The sequence below is a fragment of the Hyperolius riggenbachi genome, chromosome 7 (assembly GCF_040937935.1).
Source record: "Hyperolius riggenbachi isolate aHypRig1 chromosome 7, aHypRig1.pri, whole genome shotgun sequence".
In the NCBI taxonomy this organism is placed as follows: domain Eukaryota; kingdom Metazoa; phylum Chordata; class Amphibia; order Anura; family Hyperoliidae; genus Hyperolius; species Hyperolius riggenbachi.
In genome coordinates, this window is record NC_090652.1 from 513005 (window position 1) to 536160 (window position 23156).

Consider the following 23156-nt stretch of genomic DNA (forward strand, 5'->3'; position numbering starts at 1 on the left):
TGCTGCCTGTCACTGACTGTCTCCAGGGTCTACTCTGCCTGTCACTGACACCAGTGTCTATGCTGCCTGTCACTGACTGTCTTCAGTGTCTACGCTGCCTGTCACTGACTGTCTCCAGTGTCTACGCTGCCTGTTACTGACTGTCTCCAGTGTCTACGCTGCCTGTCACTGACTGTCTCCAGTGTCTATGCTGCCTGTCACTGACAGTCTCCAGTGTCTATGCTGCCTGTCACTAACTGTCTCCAGTGTCTACGCTGCCTGTCACTGACTGTCTCCAGTATCTATGCTGCTTGTCACTGACTGCCTTCAGTATCTGTGCTGCCTGTCACTGACTGTTTCCGGTGTCTCACTGCCTGTCACTGACTGTCTCCAGTATCTATGCCGCCTGTCACTGACTGTCTCCAGTGTCTATGCTGCCTGTCACTGACTGTCTTCAGTGTCTATGCTGCCTGTCACTGACTGCCTCCAGTGTCTATGCTGCCTGTCACTGACTGCCTCCAGTGTCTATGCTGCCTGTCACTGGCTGTCTCCAGTATCTATGCTGCCTGTCACTGACTGCCTCCAGTATCTGTGCTGCCTGTCACTGACTGTTTCCAGTATCTGTGCTGCCTGTCACTGACTGCCTCCAGTGTCGACGCTGCCTGTCACTGACTGTCTACAGTATCTACGCTGCCTGTCACTGACTGTCTCCAATGTCTACGCTGCCTGTCACTGACGGTCTCCAATGTCTACGCTGCCTGTCACTGACTGCCTCCAGTATCTGTGCTGCCTGTCACTGACTGTTTCCAGTATCTGTGCTGCCTGTCACTGACTGCCTCCAGTGTGTACGCTGCCTGTCACTGACTGTCTACAGTATCTACGCTGCCTGTCACTGACTGTCTCCAGTATCTATGCTGCCTGTCACTGACTGTCTCCAGGGTCTACTCTGCCTGTCACTGACACCAGTGTCTATGCTGCCTGTCACTGACTGTCTTCAGTGTCTACGCTGCCTGTCACTGACTGTCTCCAGTGTCTACGCTGCCTGTTACTGACTGTCTCCAGTGTCTACGCTGCCTGTCACTGACTGTCTCCAGTGTCTATGCTGCCTGTCACTGACAGTCTCCAGTGTCTATGCTGCCTGTCACTAACTGTCTCCAGTGTCTACGCTGCCTGTCACTGACTGTCTCCAGTATCTATGCTGCTTGTCACTGACTGCCTTCAGTATCTGTGCTGCCTGTCACTGACTGTTTCCGGTGTCTCACTGCCTGTCACTGACTGTCTCCAGTATCTATGCCGCCTGTCACTGACTGTCTCCAGTGTCTATGCTGCCTGTCACTGACTGTCTTCAGTGTCTATGCTGCCTGTCACTGACTGCCTCCAGTGTCTATGCTGCCTGTCACTGACTGCCTCCAGTGTCTATGCTGCCTGTCACTGGCTGTCTCCAGTATCTATGCTGCCTGTCACTGACTGCCTCCAGTATCTGTGCTGCCTGTCACTGACTGTTTCCAGTATCTGTGCTGCCTGTCACTGACTGCCTCCAGTGTCGACGCTGCCTGTCACTGACTGTCTACAGTATCTACGCTGCCTGTCACTGACTGTCTCCAATGTCTACGCTGCCTGTCACTGACGGTCTCCAATGTCTACGCTGCCTGTCACTGACTGCCTCCAGTATCTGTGCTGCCTGTCACTGACTGTTTCCAGTATCTGTGCTGCCTGTCACTGACTGCCTCCAGTGTGTACGCTGCCTGTCACTGACTGTCTACAGTATCTACGCTGCCTGTCACTGACTGTCTCCAGTGTCTACGCTGCCTGTCACTGACGGTCTCCAGTATCTATGCTGCCTGTCACTGACTGTCTCCAGTATCTATGCTGCCTGTCACTGACTGTCTCCAGTGTCTGTGCTGCCTGTCACTGACTGTCTCCAGTATCTATGCTGTCTGTCACTGACTGTCTCCAGTGTCGACGCTGCCTGTCACTGACTGTCTACAGTATCTACGCTGCCTGTCACTGACTGTCTCCAATGTCTACGCTGCCTGTCACTGACGGTCTCCAATGTCTACGCTGCCTGTCACTGACTGCCTCCAGTATCTATGCTGCCTGTCACTGACTGTCTCCGGTGTCTCACTGCCTGTCACTGACTGTCTCCAGTATCTATGCTGCCTGTCACTGACTGTCTGTAGTATCTACGCTGCCTGTCACTGTCTACAGTATCTATGCTGCCTGTCACTGACTGTCTCCAGTGTCTATGCTGCCTGTCACTGACTGTCTCCAGTATCTATGCTGCCTGTCACTGACTGTCTCCAGTGTCTATGCTGCCTGTCACTGATTGCTTCCAGTATCTATGCTGCCTGTCACTGACTGTCTCCAGTGTCTATGCTGCCTGTCACTGACTGTCTCCAGTATCTGTGCTGCCTGTCACTGACTGTCTCCAGTATCTGTGCTGCCTGTCACTGACTATCTCCAGTGTCTAACTGCCTGTCACTGACTGTCTTACTAACTGTCACTGACTGTCTTACTGCCTGTCACTGACTGTCTCCAGTATCTATGCTGCCTGTCACTGTCTCTAGTGTCTATGCTGCCTGTCACTGACTGTCTCCAGTGTCTATGCTGCCTGTCACTGACTGTCTCCAGTATCTATGCCGCCTGTGACTGTCTCCAGTATCTATGCCGCCTGTCACTGACTGTCTCCAGTATCTATGCTGCCTGTCACTGACTGTCTCCAGTATCTATGCCGCCTGTGACTGTCTCCAGTATCTATGCCGCCTGTCACTGACTGTCTCCAGTATCTATGCTGCCTGTCACTGACTGTCTCCAGTATCTATGCCGCCTGTGACTGTCTCCAGTATCTATGCCGCCTGTCACTGACTGTCTCCAGTGTCTATGCTACCTTTCACTGACTGCCTCCAGTGTCTATGCTGCCTGTCACTGACTGTCTCTAGTGTGTACGCTGCCTGTCACTGACTGTCTCCAGTGTCTACGCTGCCTGTCACTGACTGTCTCCAGTGTCTATGCTGCCTGTCACTGACTGTCTCCAGTGTCTATGCTGCCTGTCACTGACAGTCTCCAGTGTCTATGCTGCCTGTCACTAACTGTCTCCAGTGTCTACGCTGCCTGTCACTGACTGTCTTTAGTATCTATGCTGCTTGTCACTGACTGCCTTCAGTATCTGTGCTGCCTGTCACTGACTGTTTCCGGTGTCTCACTGCCTGTCACTGACTGTCTCCAGTATCTATGCCGCCTGTCACTGACTGACTCCAGTGTCTATGCTGCCTGTCACTGACTGTCTTCAGTGTCTATGCTGCCTGTCACTGACTGCCTCCAGTGTCTATGCTGCCTGTCACTGACTGCCTCCAGTGTCTATGCTGCCTGTCACTGGCTGTCTCCAGTATCTATGCTGCCTGTCACTGACTGCCTCCAGTATCTGTGCTGCCTGTCACTGACTGTTTCCAGTATCTGTGCTGCCTGTCACTGACTGACTCTAGTGTCGACGCTGCCTGTCACTGACTGTCTACAGTATCTACGCTGCCTGTCACTGACTGTCTCCAATGTCTACGCTGCCTGTCACTGACGGTCTCCAATGTCTACGCTGCCTGTCACTGACTGCCTCCAGTATCTGTGCTGCCTGTCACTGACTGTTTCCAGTATCTGTGCTGCCTGTCACTGACTGCCTCCAGTGTGTACGCTGCCTGTCACTGACTGTCTACAGTATCTACGCTGCCTGTCACTGACTGTCTACAGTATCTATGCTGCCTGTCACTGACTGTCTCCAGGGTCTACTCTGCCTGTCACTGACACCAGTGTCTATGCTGCCTGTCACTGACTGTCTTCAGTGTCTACGCTGCCTGTCACTGACTGTCTCCAGTGTCTACGCTGCCTGTTACTGACTGTCTCCAGTGTCTACGCTGCCTGTCACTGACTGTCTCCAGTGTCTATGCTGCCTGTCACTGACTGTCTCCAGTGTCTATGCTGCCTGTCACTGACAGTCTCCAGTGTCTATGCTGCCTGTCACTAACTGTCTCCAGTGTCTACGCTGCCTGTCACTGACTGTCTCCAGTATCTATGCTGCTTGTCACTGACTGCCTTCAGTATCTGTGCTGCCTGTCACTGACTGTTTCCGGTGTCTCACTGCCCGTCACTGACTGTCTCCAGTATCTATGCCGCCTGTCACTGACTGTCTCCAGTGTCTATGCTGCCTGTCACTGACTGTCTTCAGTGTCTATGCTGCCTGTCACTGACTGCCTCCAGTGTCTATGCTGCCTGTCACTGACTGCCTCCAGTGTCTATGCTGCCTGTCACTGGCTGTCTCCAGTATCTATGCTGCCTGTCACTGACTGCCTCCAGTATCTGTGCTGCCTGTCACTGACTGTTTCCAGTATCTGTGCTGCCTGTCACTGACTGCCTCCAGTGTCGACGCTGCCTGTCACTGACTGTCTACAGTATCTACGCTGCCTGTTACTGACTGTCTCCAATGTCTACGCTGCCTGTCACTGACTGTCTCCAATGTCTACGCTGCCTGTCACTGACGGTCTCCAATGTCTACGCTGCCTGTCACTGACTGCCTCCAGTATCTGTGCTGCCTGTCACTGACTGTTTCCAGTATCTGTGCTGCCTGTCACTGACTGCCTCCAGTGTGTACGCTGCCTGTCACTGACTGTCTACAGTGTGTACGCTGCCTGTCACTGACTGTCTACAGTATCTACGCTGCCTGTCACTGACTGTCTCCAGTGTCTACGCTGCCTGTCACTGACGGTCTCCAGTATCTATGCTGCCTGTCACTGACTGTCTCCAGTATCTATGCTGCCTGTCACTGACTGTCTCCAGTGTCTGTGCTGCCTGTCACTGACTGTCTCCAGTATCTATGCTGCCTGTCGCTGACTTTCTCCAGTGTCTATGCTGCCTGTCGCTGACTGTCTCCAGTGTCTATGCTGCCTGTCACTGACTGTCACCAATGTCTACGCTGCCTGTCACTGACTGTCTTTAGTATCTATGCTGCCTGTCACTGACTTTCTCCAGTGTCTATGCAGCCTGTCACTGACTGTCTCCGGTGTCTCACTGCCTGTCACTGACTGTCTCCAGTATCTATGCTGCCTGTCACTGACTGTCTGTAGTATCTACGCTGCCTGTCACTGTCTACAGTATCTATGCTGCCTGTCACTGACTGTCTCCAGTGTCTATGCTGCCTGTCACTGACTGTCTCCAGTATCTATGCTGCCTGTCACTGACTGTCTCCAGTGTCTATGCTGCCTGTCACTGATTGCTTCCAGTATCTATGCTGCCTGTCACTGACTGTCTCCAGTGTCTATGCTGCCTGTCACTGACTGTCTCCAGTATCTGTGCTGCCTGTCACTGACTGTCTCCAGTATCTGTGCTGCCTGTCACTGACTATCTCCAGTGTCTAACTGCCTGTCACTGACTGTCTTACTAACTGTCACTGACTGTCTTACTGCCTGTCACTGACTGTCTCCAGTATCTATGCTGCCTGTCACTGTCTCTAGTGTCTATGCTGCCTGTCACTGACTGTCTCCAATGTCTACGCTGCCTGTCACTGACTGTCTCCAATGTCTACGCTGCCTGTCACGGACGGTCTCCAATGTCTACGCTGCCTGTCACTGACTGCCTCCAGTATTTGTGCTGCCTGTCACTGACTGTTTCCAGTATCTGTGCTGCCTGTCACTGACTGCCTCCAGTGTGTACGCTGCCTGTCACTGACTGTCTACAGTATCTACGCTGCCTGTCACTGACTGTCTCCAGTGTCTACGCTGCCTGTCACTGACGGTCTCCAGTATCTATGCTGCCTGTCACTGACTGTCTCCAGTATCTATGCTGCCTGTCACTGACTGTCTCCAGTGTCTGTGCTGCCTGTCACTGACTGTCTCCAGTATCTATGCTGTCTGTCACTGACTTTCTCCAGTGTCTATGCTGCCTGTCGCTGACTGTCTCCAGTGTCTATGCTGCCTGTCACTGACTGTCACCAATGTCTACGCTGCCTGTCACTGACTGTCTTTAGTATCTATGCTGCCTGTCACTGACTTTCTCCAGTGTCTATGCAGCCTGTCACTGACTGTCTCCGGTGTCTCACTGCCTGTCACTGACTGTCTCCAGTATCTATGCTGCCTGTCACTGACTGTCTGTAGTATCTACGCTGCCTGTCACTGTCTACAGTATCTGTGCTGCCTGTCACTGACTGTCTCCAGTGTCTATGCTGCCTGTCACTGACTGTCTCCAGTATCTATGCTGCCTGTCACTGACTGTCTCCAGTGTCTATGCTGCCGGTCACTGATTGCTTCCAGTATCTATGCTGCCTGTCACTGACTGTCTCCAGTGTCTATGCTGCCTGTCACTGACTGTCTCCAGTATCTGTGCTGCCTGTCACTGACTGTCTCCAGTATCTGTGCTGCCTGTCACTGACTATCTCCAGTGTCTAACTGCCTGTCACTGACTGTCTTACTAACTGTCACTGACTGTCTTACTGCCTGTCACTGACTGTCTCCAGTATCTATGCTGCCTGTCACTGTCTCTAGTGTCTATGCTGCCTGTCACTGACTGTCTCCAGTATCTATGCCGCCTGTGACTGTCTCCAGTATCTATGCCGCCTGTGACTGTCTCCAGTATCTATGCCGCCTGTCACTGACTGTCTCCAGTATCTATGCCGCCTGTGACTGTCTCCAGTATCTATGCCGCCTGTCACTGACTGTCTCCAGTATCTATGCTGCCTGTCACTGACTGTCTCCAGTATCTATGCCGCCTGTGACTGTCTCCAGTATCTATGCCGCCTGTCACTGACTGTCTCCAGTGTCTATGCTACCTTTCACTGACTGCCTCTAGTGTCTACGCTGCCTGTCACTGACTGTCTCCAGTGTCTATGCTGCCTGTCACTGACTGTCTCCAGTGTCTATGCTACCTTTCACTGACTGCCTCCAGTGTCTACGCTGCCTGTCACTGACTGTCTCCAGTGTCTACGCTGCCTGTCACTGACTGCCTCCAGTGTGTACGCTGCCTGTCACTGACTGTCTACAGTATCTACGCTGCCTGTCACTGACTGTCTCCAGTGTCTACGCTGCCTGTCACTGACGGTCTCCAGTATCTATGCTGCCTGTCACTGACTGTCTCCAGTATCTATGCTGCCTGTCACTGACTGTCTCCAGTGTCTGTGCTGCCTGTCACTGACTGTCTCCAGTATCTATGCTGTCTGTCACTGACTTTCTCCAGTGTCTATGCTGCCTGTCGCTGACTGTCTCCAGTGTCTATGCTGCCTGTCACTGACTGTCACCAATGTCTACGCTGCCTGTCACTGACTGTCTTTAGTATCTATGCTGCCTGTCACTGACTTTCTCCAGTGTCTATGCAGCCTGTCACTGACTGTCTCCGGTGTCTCACTGCCTGTCACTGACTGTCTCCAGTATCTATGCTGCCTGTCACTGACTGTCTGTAGTATCTACGCTGCCTGTCACTGTCTACAGTATCTATGCTGCCTGTCACTGACTGTCTCCAGTGTCTATGCTGCCTGTCACTGACTGTCTCCAGTATCTATGCTGCCTGTCACTGACTGTCTCCAGTGTCTATGCTGCCTGTCACTGATTGCTTCCAGTATCTATGCTGCCTGTCACTGACTGTCTCCAGTGTCTATGCTGCCTGTCACTGACTGTCTCCAGTATCTGTGCTGCCTGTCACTGACTGTCTCCAGTATCTGTGCTGCCTGTCACTGACTGTCTCCAGTATCTGTGCTGCCTGTCACTGACTATCTCCAGTGTCTAACTGCCTGTCACTGACTGTCTTACTAACTGTCACTGACTGTCTTACTGCCTGTCACTGACTGTCTCCAGTATCTATGCTGCCTGTCACTGTCTCTAGTGTCTATGCTGCCTGTCACTGACTGTCTCCAGTGTCTATGCTGCCTGTCACTGACTGTCTCCAGTATCTATGCCGCCTGTGACTGTCTCCAGTATCTATGCCGCCTGTGACTGTCTCCAGTATCTATGCCGCCTGTCACTGACTGTCTCCAGTATCTATGCTGCCTGTCACTGACTGTCTCCAGTATCTATGCCGCCTGTGACTGTCTCCAGTATCTATGCCGCCTGTCACTGACTGTCTCCAGTATCTATGCTGCCTGTCACTGACTGTCTCCAGTATCTATGCCGCCTGTGACTGTCTCCAGTATCTATGCCGCCTGTCACTGACTGTCTCCAGTGTCTATGCTACCTTTCACTGACTGCCTCTAGTGTCTACGCTGCCTGTCACTGACTGTCTCCAGTGTCTATGCTGCCTGTCACTGACTGTCTCCAGTGTCTATGCTACCTTTCACTGACTGCCTCCAGTGTCTACGCTGCCTGTCACTGACTGTCTCCAGTGTCTACGCTGCCTGTCACTGACTGTCTCCAGTATCTATGCCGCCTGTCACTGACTGTCTCCAGTGTCTATGCTACCTTTCACTGACTGCCTCCAGTGTCTATGCTGCCTGTCACTGACTGTCACCAATGTCTACGCTGCCTGTCACTGACTGTCTCCAGTATCTACGCTGCCTGTCACTGTCTCCATTATCTATCCTCTCTCTATCATGCAATAAGTCCTCTCTCTCATGCATTCAGTGCTCTCTCTTTCTCTCTCTGTCTCTCTCATGCATTGAGTTCTCTCTGTCTCTCTCTCTTCCATGCAATAAGTCCTCTCTCTCTCTGATGTATGTAGTATACAGCCTTCTCATACATGCAGCAGACAGATCTCTCTGTCTCTCATCATATCATTGCATTGAGCTCTCGGTATTTGCTGCATTCAGAATATGTATCTGGCTCTCATACATTTTGCACACAGATCCCTCTCTGATCACACATGGAATAGGCTGTATATATTACATGGGCTGTCTCCCTGAAATGCATATACACACAGCAGATAGCTTTCCTCCTGGGTGTCTGACAACAGCAGCTGCATAATCACCCCCCCAATACCCCCTGCCCCCCCCCCCCCATCTTACCTGCCCCTGGATGAGTCGCAGGAGGGAGCTCCTGTCCATATACCCGCAGAGGGGCTGTAGTGAAGGGGGCTGCAGTGTGGATGGTGATCTCTGCCTGCAGATACTCCCATAAAACCCCTCCAGCCCCCACAGCAGAGCCAGACAGGCAGCAGATCCTCCGCAGGGCCGGACTGACGAGACCCCCAATCCTCAGCAGCAGAAGACGAGCACTGATGGCAATGAGCAGCGAGAGGAATGGCTGAGAGCAGCAAGATGCAAGCCAGAGAGAAGCCCCCTCCTCCTCCCTAGTGATACAGGGGCTGGCAGAGCATGGAAGACCCCCCTCTGCACACAAGGGAAGGCATGATTGACAGCTGGGGTAGAGGAGTGCAGGTGAAGGGGGGAGGGGAGCAGGTGGTCTTCTGGCAGATGGGCTAAATGCTGCAGTGAGTGCAGGTGGGGGGCGAAGAGAGCCAGGTGGGGATGAATAACTGTGGCCTAGATGTGGCAGAGTGCAGGTGGATGATGGATGGATCAGGAGATGGGGGGATGGGGTGGAGGACAGGTGGATGATGGACAGGATGGGGGGATGGGATGGAGGACAGGTGGATGATGGACAGCTGCTCAGGAGAAGGGGGGAGGACAGGTGGATGATGGAAGGATCAGGAGATGGGAGGAGGACAGGTGGATGACAGACAGCTCAGGAGATGAGGGGAGGACAGGTGGATGATGGACAGGTCAGGAGATGAGGGGAGGACAGGTGGATGATGGACAGGTCAGGAGATGAGGGGAGGACAGGTGGATGATGGACAGCTCAGGAGAAGAGGGAAGGACAGGTGGATGATGGACAGCTCAGGAGATGAGGGGAGGACAGGTGGATGATGGAAGGATCAGGAGAAGGGGTGGAGGACAGGTGGATGATGGAAGGATCAGGAGATGGGAGGAGGACAGGTGGATGATGGACAGCTCAGGAGAAGAGGGAAGGACAGGTGGATGATGGACAGCTCAGGAGATGAGGGGAGGACAGGTGGATGATGGAAGGATCAGGAGAAGGGGTGGAGGACAGGTGGATGATGGAAGGATCAGGAGATGGGAGGAGGACAGGTGGATGATGGACAGCTCAGGAGATGAGGGGAGGACAGGTGGATGATGGACAGCTCAGGAGATGAGGGGAGGACAGGTGGATGATGGACAGGTCAGGAGATGAGGGGAGGACATGTGGATGATGGACAGCTCAGGAGAAGAGGGGAGGACAGGTGGATGATGGACAGCTCAGGAGATGGGTGGAGGACAGGTGGATGATGGACAGGTCAGGACATGAGGGGAGGACAGGTGGATGATGGAAGGATCAGGAGATGGGAGAAGGACAGGTGGATGATGGACAGGTCAGGAGATGAGGGGAGGACAGGTGGATGATGGACAGGTCAGGAGATGAGGGGAGGACAGGTGGATGATGGACAGCTCAGGAGATGGGAGAAGGACAGGTGGATGATGGACAGCTCAGGAGATGAGGGGAGGACAGGTGGATGATGGACAGCTCAGGAGATGAGGGGAGGACAGGTGGATGATAGACAGCTCAGGAGATGAGGGGAGGACAGGTGGATGATGGACAGCTGCTCAGGAGAAGGGGTGGAGGACAGGTGGATGATGGAAGGATCAGGAGATGGGAGAAGGACAGGTGGATGATGGACAGGTCAGGAGATGAGGGGAGGACAGGTGGATGATGGACAGCTCAGGAGATGAGGGGAGGACAGGTGGATGATGGACAGCTCAGGAGATGGGTGGAGGACAGGTGGATGATGGACAGCTCAGGAGATGAGGGGAGGACAGGTGGATGATGGACAGCTCAGGAGATGAGGGGAGGACAGGTGGATGAAGGATGGATCAGGAGATGGGTGGAGGACAGGTGGATGATGGACAGCTCAGGAGATGAGGTGGTGGACAGGTGGATGATGGAAGGATCAGGAGATGGGAGAAGGACAGGTGGATGATGGACAGCTCAGGAGATGAGGGGAGGACAGGTGGATGATGGACAGCTCAGGAGATGAGGGGAGGACAGGTGGATGATGGACAGCTCAGGAGATGAGGGGAGGACAGGTGGATGATGGACAGGTCAGGAGATGAGGTGGTGGACAGGTGGATGATGGAAGGATCAGGAGAAGAGGTGGTGGACAGGTGGATGATGGACAGCTCAGGAGATGAGGGGAGGACAGGTGGATGATGGACAGCTCAGGAGATGAGGGGAGGACAGGTGGATGATGGACAGGTCAGGAGATGAGGGGAGGACAGGTGGATGATGGACAGATCAGGAGATGAGGGGAGGACAGGTGGATGATGGACAGGTCAGGAGATGAGGGGAGGACAGGTGGATGATGGACAGGTCAGGAGATGAGGGGAGGACAGGTGGATGATGGACAGGTCAGGAGATGAGGGGAGGACAGGTGGATGATGGACAGGTCAGGAGATGAGGGGAGGACAGGTGGATGATGGACAGCTCAGGAGATGAGGGGAGGACAGGTGGATGATGGACAGGTCAGGAGATGAGGGGAGGACAGGTGGATGATGGACAGATCAGGAGATGAGGGGAGGACAGGTGGATGATGGACAGGTCAGGAGATGAGGGGAGGACAGGTGGATGATGGACAGGTCAGGAGATGAGGGGAGGACAGGTGGATGATGGACAGGTCAGGAGATGAGGGGAGGACAGGTGGATGATGGACAGGTCAGGAGATGAGGGGAGGACAGGTGGATGATGGACAGGTCAGGAGATGAGGGGAGGACAGGTGGATGATGGACAGGTCAGGAGATGAGGGGAGGACAGGTGGATGATGGACAGCTCAGGAGATGAGGGGAGGACAGGTGGATGATGGACACCTCAGAAGATGAGGGGAGGACAGGTGGATGATGGACAGCTCAGGAGAAGAGGGAAGGACAGGTGGATGATGGACAGCTCTGGAGATGGGTGGAGGACAGGTGGATGATGGACAGCTCAGGAGATGAGGGGAGGACAGGTGGATGATGGAAGGATCAGGAGAAGGGGTGGAGGACAGGTGGATGATGGAAGGATCAGGAGATGGGAGGAGGACAGGTGGATGATGGACAGCTCAGGAGATGAGGGGAGGACAGGTGGATGATGGACAGCTCAGGAGATGAGGGGAGGACAGGTGGATGATGGACAGGTCAGGAGATGAGGGGAGGACATGTGGATGATGGACAGCTCAGGAGAAGAGGGGAGGACAGGTGGATGATGGACAGCTCAGGAGATGGGTGGAGGACAGGTGGATGATGGACAGGTCAGGACATGAGGGGAGGACAGGTGGATGATGGAAGGATCAGGAGATGGGAGAAGGACAGGTGGATGATGGACAGGTCAGGAGATGAGGGGAGGACAGGTGGATGATGGACAGGTCAGGAGATGAGGGGAGGACAGGTGGATGATGGACAGCTCAGGAGATGGGAGAAGGACAGGTGGATGATGGACAGCTCAGGAGATGAGGGGAGGACAGGTGGATGATGGACAGCTCAGGAGATGAGGGGAGGACAGGTGGATGATAGACAGCTCAGGAGATGAGGGGAGGACAGGTGGATGATGGACAGCTGCTCAGGAGAAGGGGTGGAGGACAGGTGGATGATGGAAGGATCAGGAGATGGGAGAAGGACAGGTGGATGATGGACAGGTCAGGAGATGAGGGGAGGACAGGTGGATGATGGACAGCTCAGGAGATGAGGGGAGGACAGGTGGATGATGGACAGCTCAGGAGATGGGTGGAGGACAGGTGGATGATGGACAGCTCAGGAGATGAGGGGAGGACAGGTGGATGATGGACAGCTCAGGAGATGAGGGGAGGACAGGTGGATGAAGGATGGATCAGGAGATGGGTGGAGGACAGGTGGATGATGGACAGCTCAGGAGATGAGGTGGTGGACAGGTGGATGATGGAAGGATCAGGAGATGGGAGAAGGACAGGTGGATGATGGACAGCTCAGGAGATGAGGGGAGGACAGGTGGATGATGGACAGCTCAGGAGATGAGGGGAGGACAGGTGGATGATGGACAGCTCAGGAGATGAGGGGAGGACAGGTGGATGATGGACAGGTCAGGAGATGAGGTGGTGGACAGGTGGATGATGGAAGGATCAGGAGAAGAGGTGGTGGACAGGTGGATGATGGACAGCTCAGGAGATGAGGGGAGGACAGGTGGATGATGGACAGCTCAGGAGATGAGGGGAGGACAGGTGGATGATGGACAGGTCAGGAGATGAGGGGAGGACAGGTGGATGATGGACAGATCAGGAGATGAGGGGAGGACAGGTGGATGATGGACAGGTCAGGAGATGAGGGGAGGACAGGTGGATGATGGACAGGTCAGGAGATGAGGGGAGGACAGGTGGATGATGGACAGGTCAGGAGATGAGGGGAGGACAGGTGGATGATGGACAGGTCAGGAGATGAGGGGAGGACAGGTGGATGATGGACAGCTCAGGAGATGAGGGGAGGACAGGTGGATGATGGACAGGTCAGGAGATGAGGGGAGGACAGGTGGATGATGGACAGATCAGGAGATGAGGGGAGGACAGGTGGATGATGGACAGGTCAGGAGATGAGGGGAGGACAGGTGGATGATGGACAGGTCAGGAGATGAGGGGAGGACAGGTGGATGATGGACAGGTCAGGAGATGAGGGGAGGACAGGTGGATGATGGACAGGTCAGGAGATGAGGGGAGGACAGGTGGATGATGGACAGGTCAGGAGATGAGGGGAGGACAGGTGGATGATGGACAGGTCAGGAGATGAGGGGAGGACAGGTGGATGATGGACAGCTCAGGAGATGAGGGGAGGACAGGTGGATGATGGACACCTCAGAAGATGAGGGGAGGACAGGTGGATGATGGACAGCTCAGGAGAAGAGGGAAGGACAGGTGGATGATGGACAGCTCTGGAGATGAGGGGAGGACAGGTGGATGATGGAAGGATCAGGAGATGAGGGGAGGACAGGTGGATGATGGATGGATGAGGGGGATGGGGGGTGGGGGTGGAGGACAGGTGGATGACGGACTGGACTGCTTGGGGTAGATGGGGGGTGACTGGTGATTGGGATTGATGTTGGGGGGGGGGGGAAGTGCTTGGCATGAGAGCCCTGCAGGGATGGATGGATGGATGTATTGGGGGGGGGGGGGCGGGGTAACAGGCAGTTGGGGGGAGGGGACAGTGTCGGTGGAGGGGAGGCTGGTATTTGGGGACACACACACGCACGCGCGCCGCCCACCTGTGACGCGCAGCGGAGGTGTGGCAGCGCCACCAATCCTGTCCCGAGGAGAGAGGGGCGTGTGAGGGGCGGGGAGTGATGCGGCAGAGATCCGCTATGCATGCACGTGCAGCCTCTGCCCCGCCCCCTCCGGCCCTGCGCCCCGCCCCCTGGAGGATACGGGATAGTAGTGGGGAGGGGGGCAGTGAGGACGCGGGGATGGATGGTTGTATTGGGGGATAGATGTGGGCAGTGAAGGGGGAGGGGGGTGGTGGGCTGATGGAGGAGGGGCAGTAAGGGGGGGGGGGTAGTGGGATGATTTGGGGGGGGGGGGGGTAATTGAGGACACAACACTCAGAAGATCAGAGCACACATATCTATTTATAGTTTATTGGATAAAGTTACAGATTTATAAATCTTCACAAATTAATAACAGTGCAGAGCTCACAGTGTGAACATTGCACAATGACAACTGGGGGGTATTTTGGGGTATTTTTCTTTCTTAATTTCCTTAGTAACAAGATTAAGAAAACCAAAGTAACTCTGCTCCCCTTCAGCGGAGATAGGGGTGGGATTACACATGCGGGGGGCACACTTTATGGGGGGATATACTGTCGCTGTATAGAGATCTAGAGAGCCAGGCGTAGCCACTCATCAGCCTTACAACGGAGGAGGAAACATTCCAATAAAGACACTACAGTGACACAACTGGTGGTGATCCAATATTGGCGTTGAGCCTGCGCCCCTCTCCTCCATCCAGAGACCATCGCTGGAGTCAGCAGGGCCTCCCCACCAATAGGCAACGCCTGGCCGCAGTGGGGAACATTCCGGATGGATCTGATGTCATAATTATGGGACAATTCTTAGGATGGCGCTCCTTTGTACAGCGATGAGTACAACCTGCAAGAGATATTATTATTATTAATTAGTATTTATATAGCGCCGACATCTTCCGCAGCTCTGTACAGAGTATATATATATATATATATATATATATATATATATATAGTCTTGTCACTAACTGTCCTGCGGAGGAGCTCACAATCTAGTCCCTATCCTAGTCATATGTCTATGTATGTATTGTGCATGAATCGTAGTCTAGGGCTAATTTTTAGAGGGAAGATAATTAACTTATCTGTTTGTTTTTGGGATGTGGGAGGAAACCGGAGTGCCCGGAGGAAACCCACGCAGACATGGGTAGAACATACAAACTCTTTGCTGATGTTGACCTAGCTGGGATTCGAACCAGGGACACCAAAGTAGGAAGGAATAGAAGTGGTGAGTGGTACATACCAATAAATCAATTTACTCTAAAGTAGTAAAAGTTATATAAATCTTTATTATATCAAAAACAATAGTAAATTTAAAATAAGCCTGACCTCACAGCACCCACCCCACCCATTCCTCCCCACAGTACACACAGCAAACTACACGTTCAAGCACACCCTCTCATACTAGATAAATGCAGAAGCATAAAGCAGAGAAGATCTCACTGCAGTGTTGATATAGTTCTGGCTAGTAAAATGCACCACCATGCCTATTTGGTTTCAGCCATAAACAGGAAGCAGCTAGAAGAATGCACTGTATTATCAGATGTATAGTTCATTCATGGTACCTCCTTATTACAGGGAGTATTGAACAGTCTCTTGAACCACTCCAAGTGTGTGACAAGAGCGTGCAAAGTCAAATGATATTTAGGAAGTATTGACAGGTGATAAACAGGCTGCAGCAACATATGCTTAAAGAGTAGCACTGGCACATATGCATTAGTATCCAGTAAATAATGCAAAGGCGTGCCTCAGTTCAATATCCATGAGGCAAAGCACAGACAAGCAGATTCGAACCAGGGACCCAGCGCTGCAAGGCCAGACTGCTGAGCCACCGTGCTGCCCCGGGTTCAGAGCACAGTTGTGGGTCACATATATATTCTATACAGGCAATCATGGGGGGGGGGGGGGGGGGCAGAGTGATCAGTGTATGAAGCCCCTATATGCAGCACCTCCTGTATTTCCATGTGCAGCAGCCTTCTCATGTCCTCAGCCAGTGCACTACAGCCCTCCCTGTTCATGTCCCTTCTCCAGTCACCAGCTGGACCCAGGTAACTGACAGATAAGATGCTTTTGTGTCTGTTTATGAACTTGCTCTATTGCACTACCTCTATGCTGGCTACATTATATCAGATGCATCAACATTGCTTTCCATTGGCAGGACTCGCCATTTGTATAATGGGATTTGTTTGCTTCCTGCATTCCTCTTCACTTGCATGGCTATGCTGCTGGCTTGCATGAACGTTGCACCTTTGTCCTGAGATACAGACAGCCTGGTGGTTACCATCATGTTATAATAATACAGCACTGTTCTATCCATCTTGATGACAATCATACAATCATATAGTCAAATATTGTAACATTGCGTAGCCACCATTGGGTAGAAGTGCTGGTTGGTGTGTGGGAGGTGTTTGGTGACCACCTGGATTTTTTTAATCTGTGTGTTTTGTTTGTACTGTTTGTATTTGGAATAATAATACAAAATTATTTTGATATTTTTATAAAATTCTTTTTATTCTGGCCGTTTGACTCAACTCCCCTCATTTTTCTATCCTACCCTTTTTGAGATAAGATGGTCGTTCTGACATCTGTCAGTTCTCCGGCTGGCCACTGAATGCCTTTCTCAGCTTAGAAAAACTTGTAGGAGGCGCCCAATAATTCTATGATATTATTTGGGCACCTCCTACAAGTTTTATCCCCCAGTTCATAGTTAACCCTTCGGGTACTGTATTGTACACTAAGTGTCCATTCGTGTTAAGGACCAGCCAAACGGGAATGGTTAATTTCCCGTAAGCTCTGTCGGTGGTTGCAGGAGTGCAGTGTGAGTATATTGTACTACTCTACTCTTATCCATTTTCTTAGCAATACTACACCATTGGGTTCCGGCTCCCTCTCATTTCAGAACCTTGGCGGTTGGAAGCCTAACTACCAGGAGTTATACCCTATTTCTCAGCTTAGGAATGCAACAATCCAAAATCAAAATGCTCCACCATATGGGCGGATAGGTTTGTCTGTAGGGTGGACACCACATGGGCGGATAGGTTTGTCTGTAGGGTGGACACCCCATGGGCGGATAGGTTTGTCTGTAGGGTGGACACCCCATGGGCGGATAGGTTTGTCTGTAGGGTGGACAGCACATGGGCGGATAGGTTTGTCTGTAGGGTGGAGAGCACATGGGCGGATAGGTTTGTCTGTAGGGTGGACAGCACATGGGCGGATAGGTTTGTCTGTAGGGTGGACAGCACATGGGCGGATAGGTTTGTCTGTAGGGTGGACACCGCATGGGCGGATAGGTTTGTCTGTAGGGTGGACACCCCATGGGCGGATAGGTTTGTCTGTAGGGTGGACCCCGCATAGGTGGATAGGTTTGTCTGTAGGGTGGACACCACATGGGCGGATAGGTTTGTCTGTAGGGTGGACAGCACATGGGCGGATAGGTTTGTCTGTAGGGTGGACACCCCATGGGCGGATAGGTTTGTCTGTAGGGTGGACAGCACATGGGCGGATAGGTTTGTCTGTAGGGTGGAGAGCACATGGGCGGATAGGTTTGTCTGTAGGGTGGACAGCACATGGGCGGATAGGTTTGTCTGTAGGGTGGACAGCACATGGGCGGATAGGTTTGTCTGTAGGGTGGACACCGCATGGGCGGATAGGTTTGTCTGTAGGGTGGACACCCCATGGGCGGATAGGTTTGTCTGTAGGGTGGACCCCGCATAGGTGGATAGGTTTGTCTGTAGGGTGGACACCACATGGGCGGATAGGTTTGTCTGTAGGGTGGACAGCACATGGGCGGATAGGTTTGTCTGTAGGGTGGACACCACATGGGCGGATAGGTTTGTCTGTAGGGTGGACACCCCATGGGCGGATAGGTTTGTCTGTAGGGTGGACCCCGCATAGGTGGATAGGTTTGTCTGTAGGGTGGACACCACATGGGCGGATAGGTTTGTCTGTAGGGTGGACACCATATGGGCGGATAGGTTTGTCTGTAGGGTGGACACCGCATGGGCGGATAGGTTTGTCTGTAGGGTGGACACCACATGGGCTGATAGGTTTGTTTGTAGGGTGGACACCGCATGGACGGATAGGTTTGTCTGTAGGGTGGACCCCGCATGGGCGGATAGGTTTGTCTGTAGGGTGGACCCCGCATGGGCGGATAGGTTTGTCTGTAGGGTGGACACCGCATGAACGGATAGGTTTGTCCGTAGGGTGGACACCGCATAGGCGGATAGGTTTGTCTGTAGGGTGGACACCGCATGGGCGGCTAAGTTTGTCTGTAGGGTGGACCCCGCATGGGCGGATAGGTTTGTCTGTAGGGTGGACACCGCATGGGCGGATAGGTATGTCTGTAGGGTGGACACCGCATGGGCGGATAGGTATGTCTGTAGGGTGGACACCACATGGGCTGATAGGTTTGTCTGTAGGGTGGACACCGCATGGGCGGATAGGTTTGTCTGTAGGGTGGACCCCGCATGGGCGGATAGGTTTGTCTGTAGGGTGGACACCGCATGGGCGGATAGGTTTGTCTGTAGGGTGGACACCGCATGGGCGGATAGGTTTGTCTGTAGGGTGGACACCGCATGAACGGATAGGTTTGTCTGTAGGGTGGACACCGCATGGGCGGATAGGTATGTCTGTAGGGTGGACACCGCATGGACGGATAGGTTTGTCTGTAGGGTGGACACCGCATAGGCGGATAGGTATGTCTGTAGGGTGGACAGCACATGGGCGGATAAGTTTGTCTGTAGGGTGGACCCCGCATGGGCGGATAGGTTTGTCCGTAGGGTGGACACCGCATGGGCGGATAAGTTTGTCTGTAGGGTGGACCCCGCATGGGCGGATAGGTTTGTCTGTAGGGTGGACACCGCATGGGCGGATAAGTTTGTCTGTAGGGTGGACCCCGCATGGACGGATAGGTTTGTCTGTAGGGTGGACCCCGCATGGGCGGATAGGTTTGTCTGTAGGGTGGACACCGCATGGACGGATAGGTTTGTCTGTAGGGTGGACACCGCATGGGCGGATAAGTTTGTCTGTAGGGTGGACCCCGCATGGGCGGATAGGTTTGTCTGTAGGGTGGACACCGCATGGGCGGATAAGTTTGTCTGTAGGGTGGACCCCGCATGGACGGATAGGTTTGTCTGTAGGGTGGACACCCCATGGGCGGATAGGTTTGTTTGTAGGGTGGACACCGCATGGACGGATAGGTTTGTCTGTAGGGTGGACACCGCATGGGCGGATAAGTTTGTCTGTAGGGTGGACCCCGCATGGGCGGATAGGTTTGTCCGTAGGGTGGACACCGCATGGGCGGATAAGTTTGTCTGTAGGGTGGACCCCGCATGGGCGGATAGGTTTGTCTGTAGGGTGGACAGCACATGGGCGGATAGGTATGTCTGTAGGGTGGACACCGCATGGGCGGATAGGTTTGTCTGTAGGGTGGACACCACATGGGCTGATAGGTTTGTTTGTAGGGTGGACACCGCATGGACGGATAGGTTTGTCTGTAGGGTGGACCCCGCATGGGCGGATAGGTTTGTCTGTAGGGTGGACACCGCATAGGCGGATAGGTATGTCTGTAGGGTGGACACCGCATGGGCGGATAGGTTTGTCTGTAGGGTGGACACCGCATGGACGGATAGGTTTGTCTGTAGGGTGGACCCCGCATGGGCGGATAGGTTTGTCTGTAGGGTGGACACCCCATGGGCGGATAGGTTTGTCTGTAGGGTGGAATCCACATGGGCGGATAGGTTTGTCTGTAGGGTGGACACCGCATGGGCGGATAGGTTTGTCTGTAGGGTGGACAGCACATGGGCGGATAGGTATGTCTGTAGGGTGGACACCGCATAGGCGGATAGGTTTGTCTGTAGGGTGGACACCCCATGGGCGGATAGGTTTGTCTGTAGGGTGGACACCCCATGGGCGGATAGGTTTGTCTGTAGGGTGGACAGCACATGGGCGGATAGGTATGTCTGTAGGGTGGACAGCACATGGGCGGATAGGTTTGTCTGTAGGGTGGACAGCACATGGACGGATAGGTATGTCTGTAGGGTGGACACCGCATAGGCGGATAGGTTTGTCTGTAGGGTGGACACCGCATGGGCGGATAGGATTGTCTGTAGGGTGGACACCCCATGGGCGGATAGGTTTGTCTGTAGGGTGGACACCCCATGGGCGGATAGGTTTGTCTGTAGGGTGGACAGCACATGGGCGGATAGGTTTGTCTGTAGGGTGGACACCCCATGGGCGGATAGGTTTGTCTGTAGGGTGGAGAGCACATGGGCGGATAGGTTTGTCTGTAGGGTGGACAGCACATGAGCGGATAGGTTTATCTGTAGGGTGGACAGCACATGAGCGGATAGGTTTATCTGTAGGGTGGACAGCACATGGGCGGATAGGTTTGTCTGTAGGGTGGACCTCACATGAGCGGATAGGTTTATCTGTAGGGTGGACACCGCATGGGCGGATAGGTTTGTTTGTAGGGTGGACACCGCATGGACGGATAGGTTTGTCTGTAGGGTATACCCCGCATGGGCGGATAGGTTTGTCTGTAGGGTGGACGTAGGGTGGACACCAAAAGGGCGGATAGGTTTGTCCGTAGGGTGGACACCGCATGAACGGATAGGTGTAATGATTGGTGGCAGCACGCAGAGAGAATCTGATTATTGGTGATCTGCAGTATCACCGATAATACAGATATATTGCTAACCTCTAGACACCTATGTAATGTGAGTGTTTGGTGTAACAGTAGTACTTTGAGTAATGCACAGGCAATTAGAGACAGTATGGGCAATACTGCTCTTGAGATACAGAAACCTTCCAATAGCCTGAGACTCTCCAAGGGGTGGAGTCAGGCAGGAAGAAGGAAGGTTCAGAGAGTGAGTGACACCCAAGGTGGATGTCACTGACTGATCTGGAGACTATCTCTTAATATGAGAGATAGCTCTCGAGGTCGGGCAGGCCAGGTCGGCAACACACGGTCAGATAAGGTACATAGACAGAAGGCTGATTCTGTATCCAAGGCAAGCAGGGTTTGGCAACGGAGTATCAGATATGCGAGGTACCGAATCAGAGGACAGAGGGATAGTCAGGAAAGCAATAAGTCATAACAGATATCAAACAATGCCTAGTCTTGGGTGTGAGGTCCGTGGTCTCTACACCCTGGAACTAGTCTGAAGCATAAACAGATGATGGTACAAGTTCCCTAGTCTGGGTGTGAGGTCCGTGGTCTCTACACCCTGGAACTAGTCTGAAGCATAAACAGATGATGGTACAAGTTCCCTAGTCTGGGTGTGAGGTCCGTGGTCTCTACACCCTGGAACTAGTCTGAAGTATAAACAGATGATAACACAAGTTCCCTAGTCTGGGTGTGAGGTCCATGGTCTCTACACCCTGGAACTAGTCTGAAGTATAAACAGATGATAACACAAGTTCCCTAGTCTGGGTGTGAGGTCCATGGTCTCTACACCCTGGAACTAGTCTGAAGTATAAACAGATGATAACACAAGTTCCCTAGTCTGGGTGTGAGGTCCGTGGTCTCTACACCCTGGAACTAGTCTAAAGTATAAACACAATAGTAAGACAAGTAATCTGGCTCAGTGTGAATTCCCAGGTCCTCCTGGTTCAAACACACTGTAGGATCTGACTAAGGTCTGAGTGCTTCCACGTAGTGTTCGCAACGGCAGACCACTTGTGACTGGCCAGAAGTAACTATATATAGTGTAGCGCTCTCTGGCGCCACCCCTAAGTGATGGACCGATAGTAACTTGCTCTGGCGTCAGCTGACCAGCCTGGTCAGCTGGTCCCCCCTTGGCCGTCATAAAAGTTCTGCCTCTCAGCGCGCGAGTGTATTCTTAAGCCTGTGTGAACTAACAGACTCAGCCACACCAGACGCACGCTGCTGCGTGCAAACCTCCGCGCTGGACGCGGAACCAGCCGCCTTGCTGTCAGTACATGCGGCGGCTTTTCCGCATTCTGCCATGTTACCAGACGCACGCCTCCGCGTGCAAACTGCCGCTTTGGACGCGGAATCAGCCGCCTTGCTGTCAGTACACGCGGCGGCTTTTCCGCGTTCCCTTACAATAGGTTTGTCCGTAGGGTGGACACCGCATGGGCGGGTAGGTTTCTCCGTAGGGTGGACATCGCATGGACGGATAGGTTTGTCCATAGGGTGGACACCGCATGGACGGATAGGTTTGTCCGTAGGGTGGACACCGCATGGACGGATAGGTTTGTCCGTAGGGTGGACACCGCATGGACGGATAGGTTTGTCCGTAGGGTGGACATCGCATGGACGGATAGGTTTGTCCGTAGGGTGGACACCGCATGGACGGATAGGTTTGTCCGTAGGGTGGACACCGCATGGACGGATAGGTTTGTCCGTAGGGTGGACACCGCATGGACGGATAGGTTTGTCCGTAGGGTGGACACCGCATGGACGGATAGGTTTGTCCGTAGGGAGGACACCGCATGGGCGGATAGGTTTGTTTGTAGGGTGGACACCACATGGGCGGATAGGTTTGTTTGTAGGGTGGACAGCACATGGGCGGATAGGTTTGTCCGTAGGGTGGACACCGCATGGGCGGATAGGTTTGTCCGTAGGGTGGACAGCACATGGGCGGATAGGTTTGTTTGTAGGGTGGACAGCACATGGGTGGATAGGTTTGTTTGTAGGGTGGACGGATAGGTTTGTCCGTAGGGTGGACACCGCGTGGACGGATAGGTTTGTCCGTAGGGTGGACACCACATGGGCGGATAGGTTTGTCCGTAGGGTGGACACCACATTGGTGGATAGATTTGCCTACAGGGTGGACACCACGCAAGCGGATAGGTTTGCTAATAGGATGGACACTACGTTGGCAGATAGGTTTGCCCATTGGGTGGACACTATGCAGGCAGATAGGTTTGCCAATAGGGTGGACACCACTTTAGCTGATAGATTTGCCGTAGG

General features: G+C 53.3%; 2 protein-coding genes across 2 annotated transcripts in view; both read right to left on the bottom strand.

The window, feature by feature from the left end:
- RHBDL1 (rhomboid like 1) overlaps positions 1 to 10085 on the bottom strand; it is a 217438-nt gene extending 207353 nt beyond the window's left edge. The window contains exon 1 of the mRNA XM_068243462.1: positions 8945 to 10085. Within this exon, the coding sequence (XP_068099563.1) occupies positions 8945 to 8983 (39 nt within the window). The 5' untranslated portion in view covers positions 8984 to 10085. The remainder of the gene's footprint in view (positions 1 to 8944) is intronic.
- A 7084-nt stretch (positions 10086 to 17169) lies between these two features.
- LOC137525306 (serine-rich adhesin for platelets-like) lies at positions 17170 to 22954 on the bottom strand. Its single transcript, XM_068246360.1, has 2 exons — positions 22313 to 22954; positions 17170 to 20538 (listed from the first exon to the last, which is right to left on the bottom strand). Exons 1-2 carry the CDS (start codon positions 22952 to 22954, stop codon positions 17170 to 17172), a joined length of 4011 nt encoding a protein of 1336 aa, XP_068102461.1.
- Positions 22955 to 23156: the final 202 nt, after the last annotated feature.

Coding starts and splice junctions, on each gene's coding strand:
- LOC137525306 (XM_068246360.1), bottom strand. CDS start 22,954: ATGTGGTGTCCACCCTACGGACAAACCTATCCGTCCACGCGGTGTCCA. Junction 20,539..22,312: donor GAAACCTACCCGCCCATGCG/GTGTCCACCCTA, acceptor TCCACCCTACAG/ATAAACCTATCCGCTCATGT.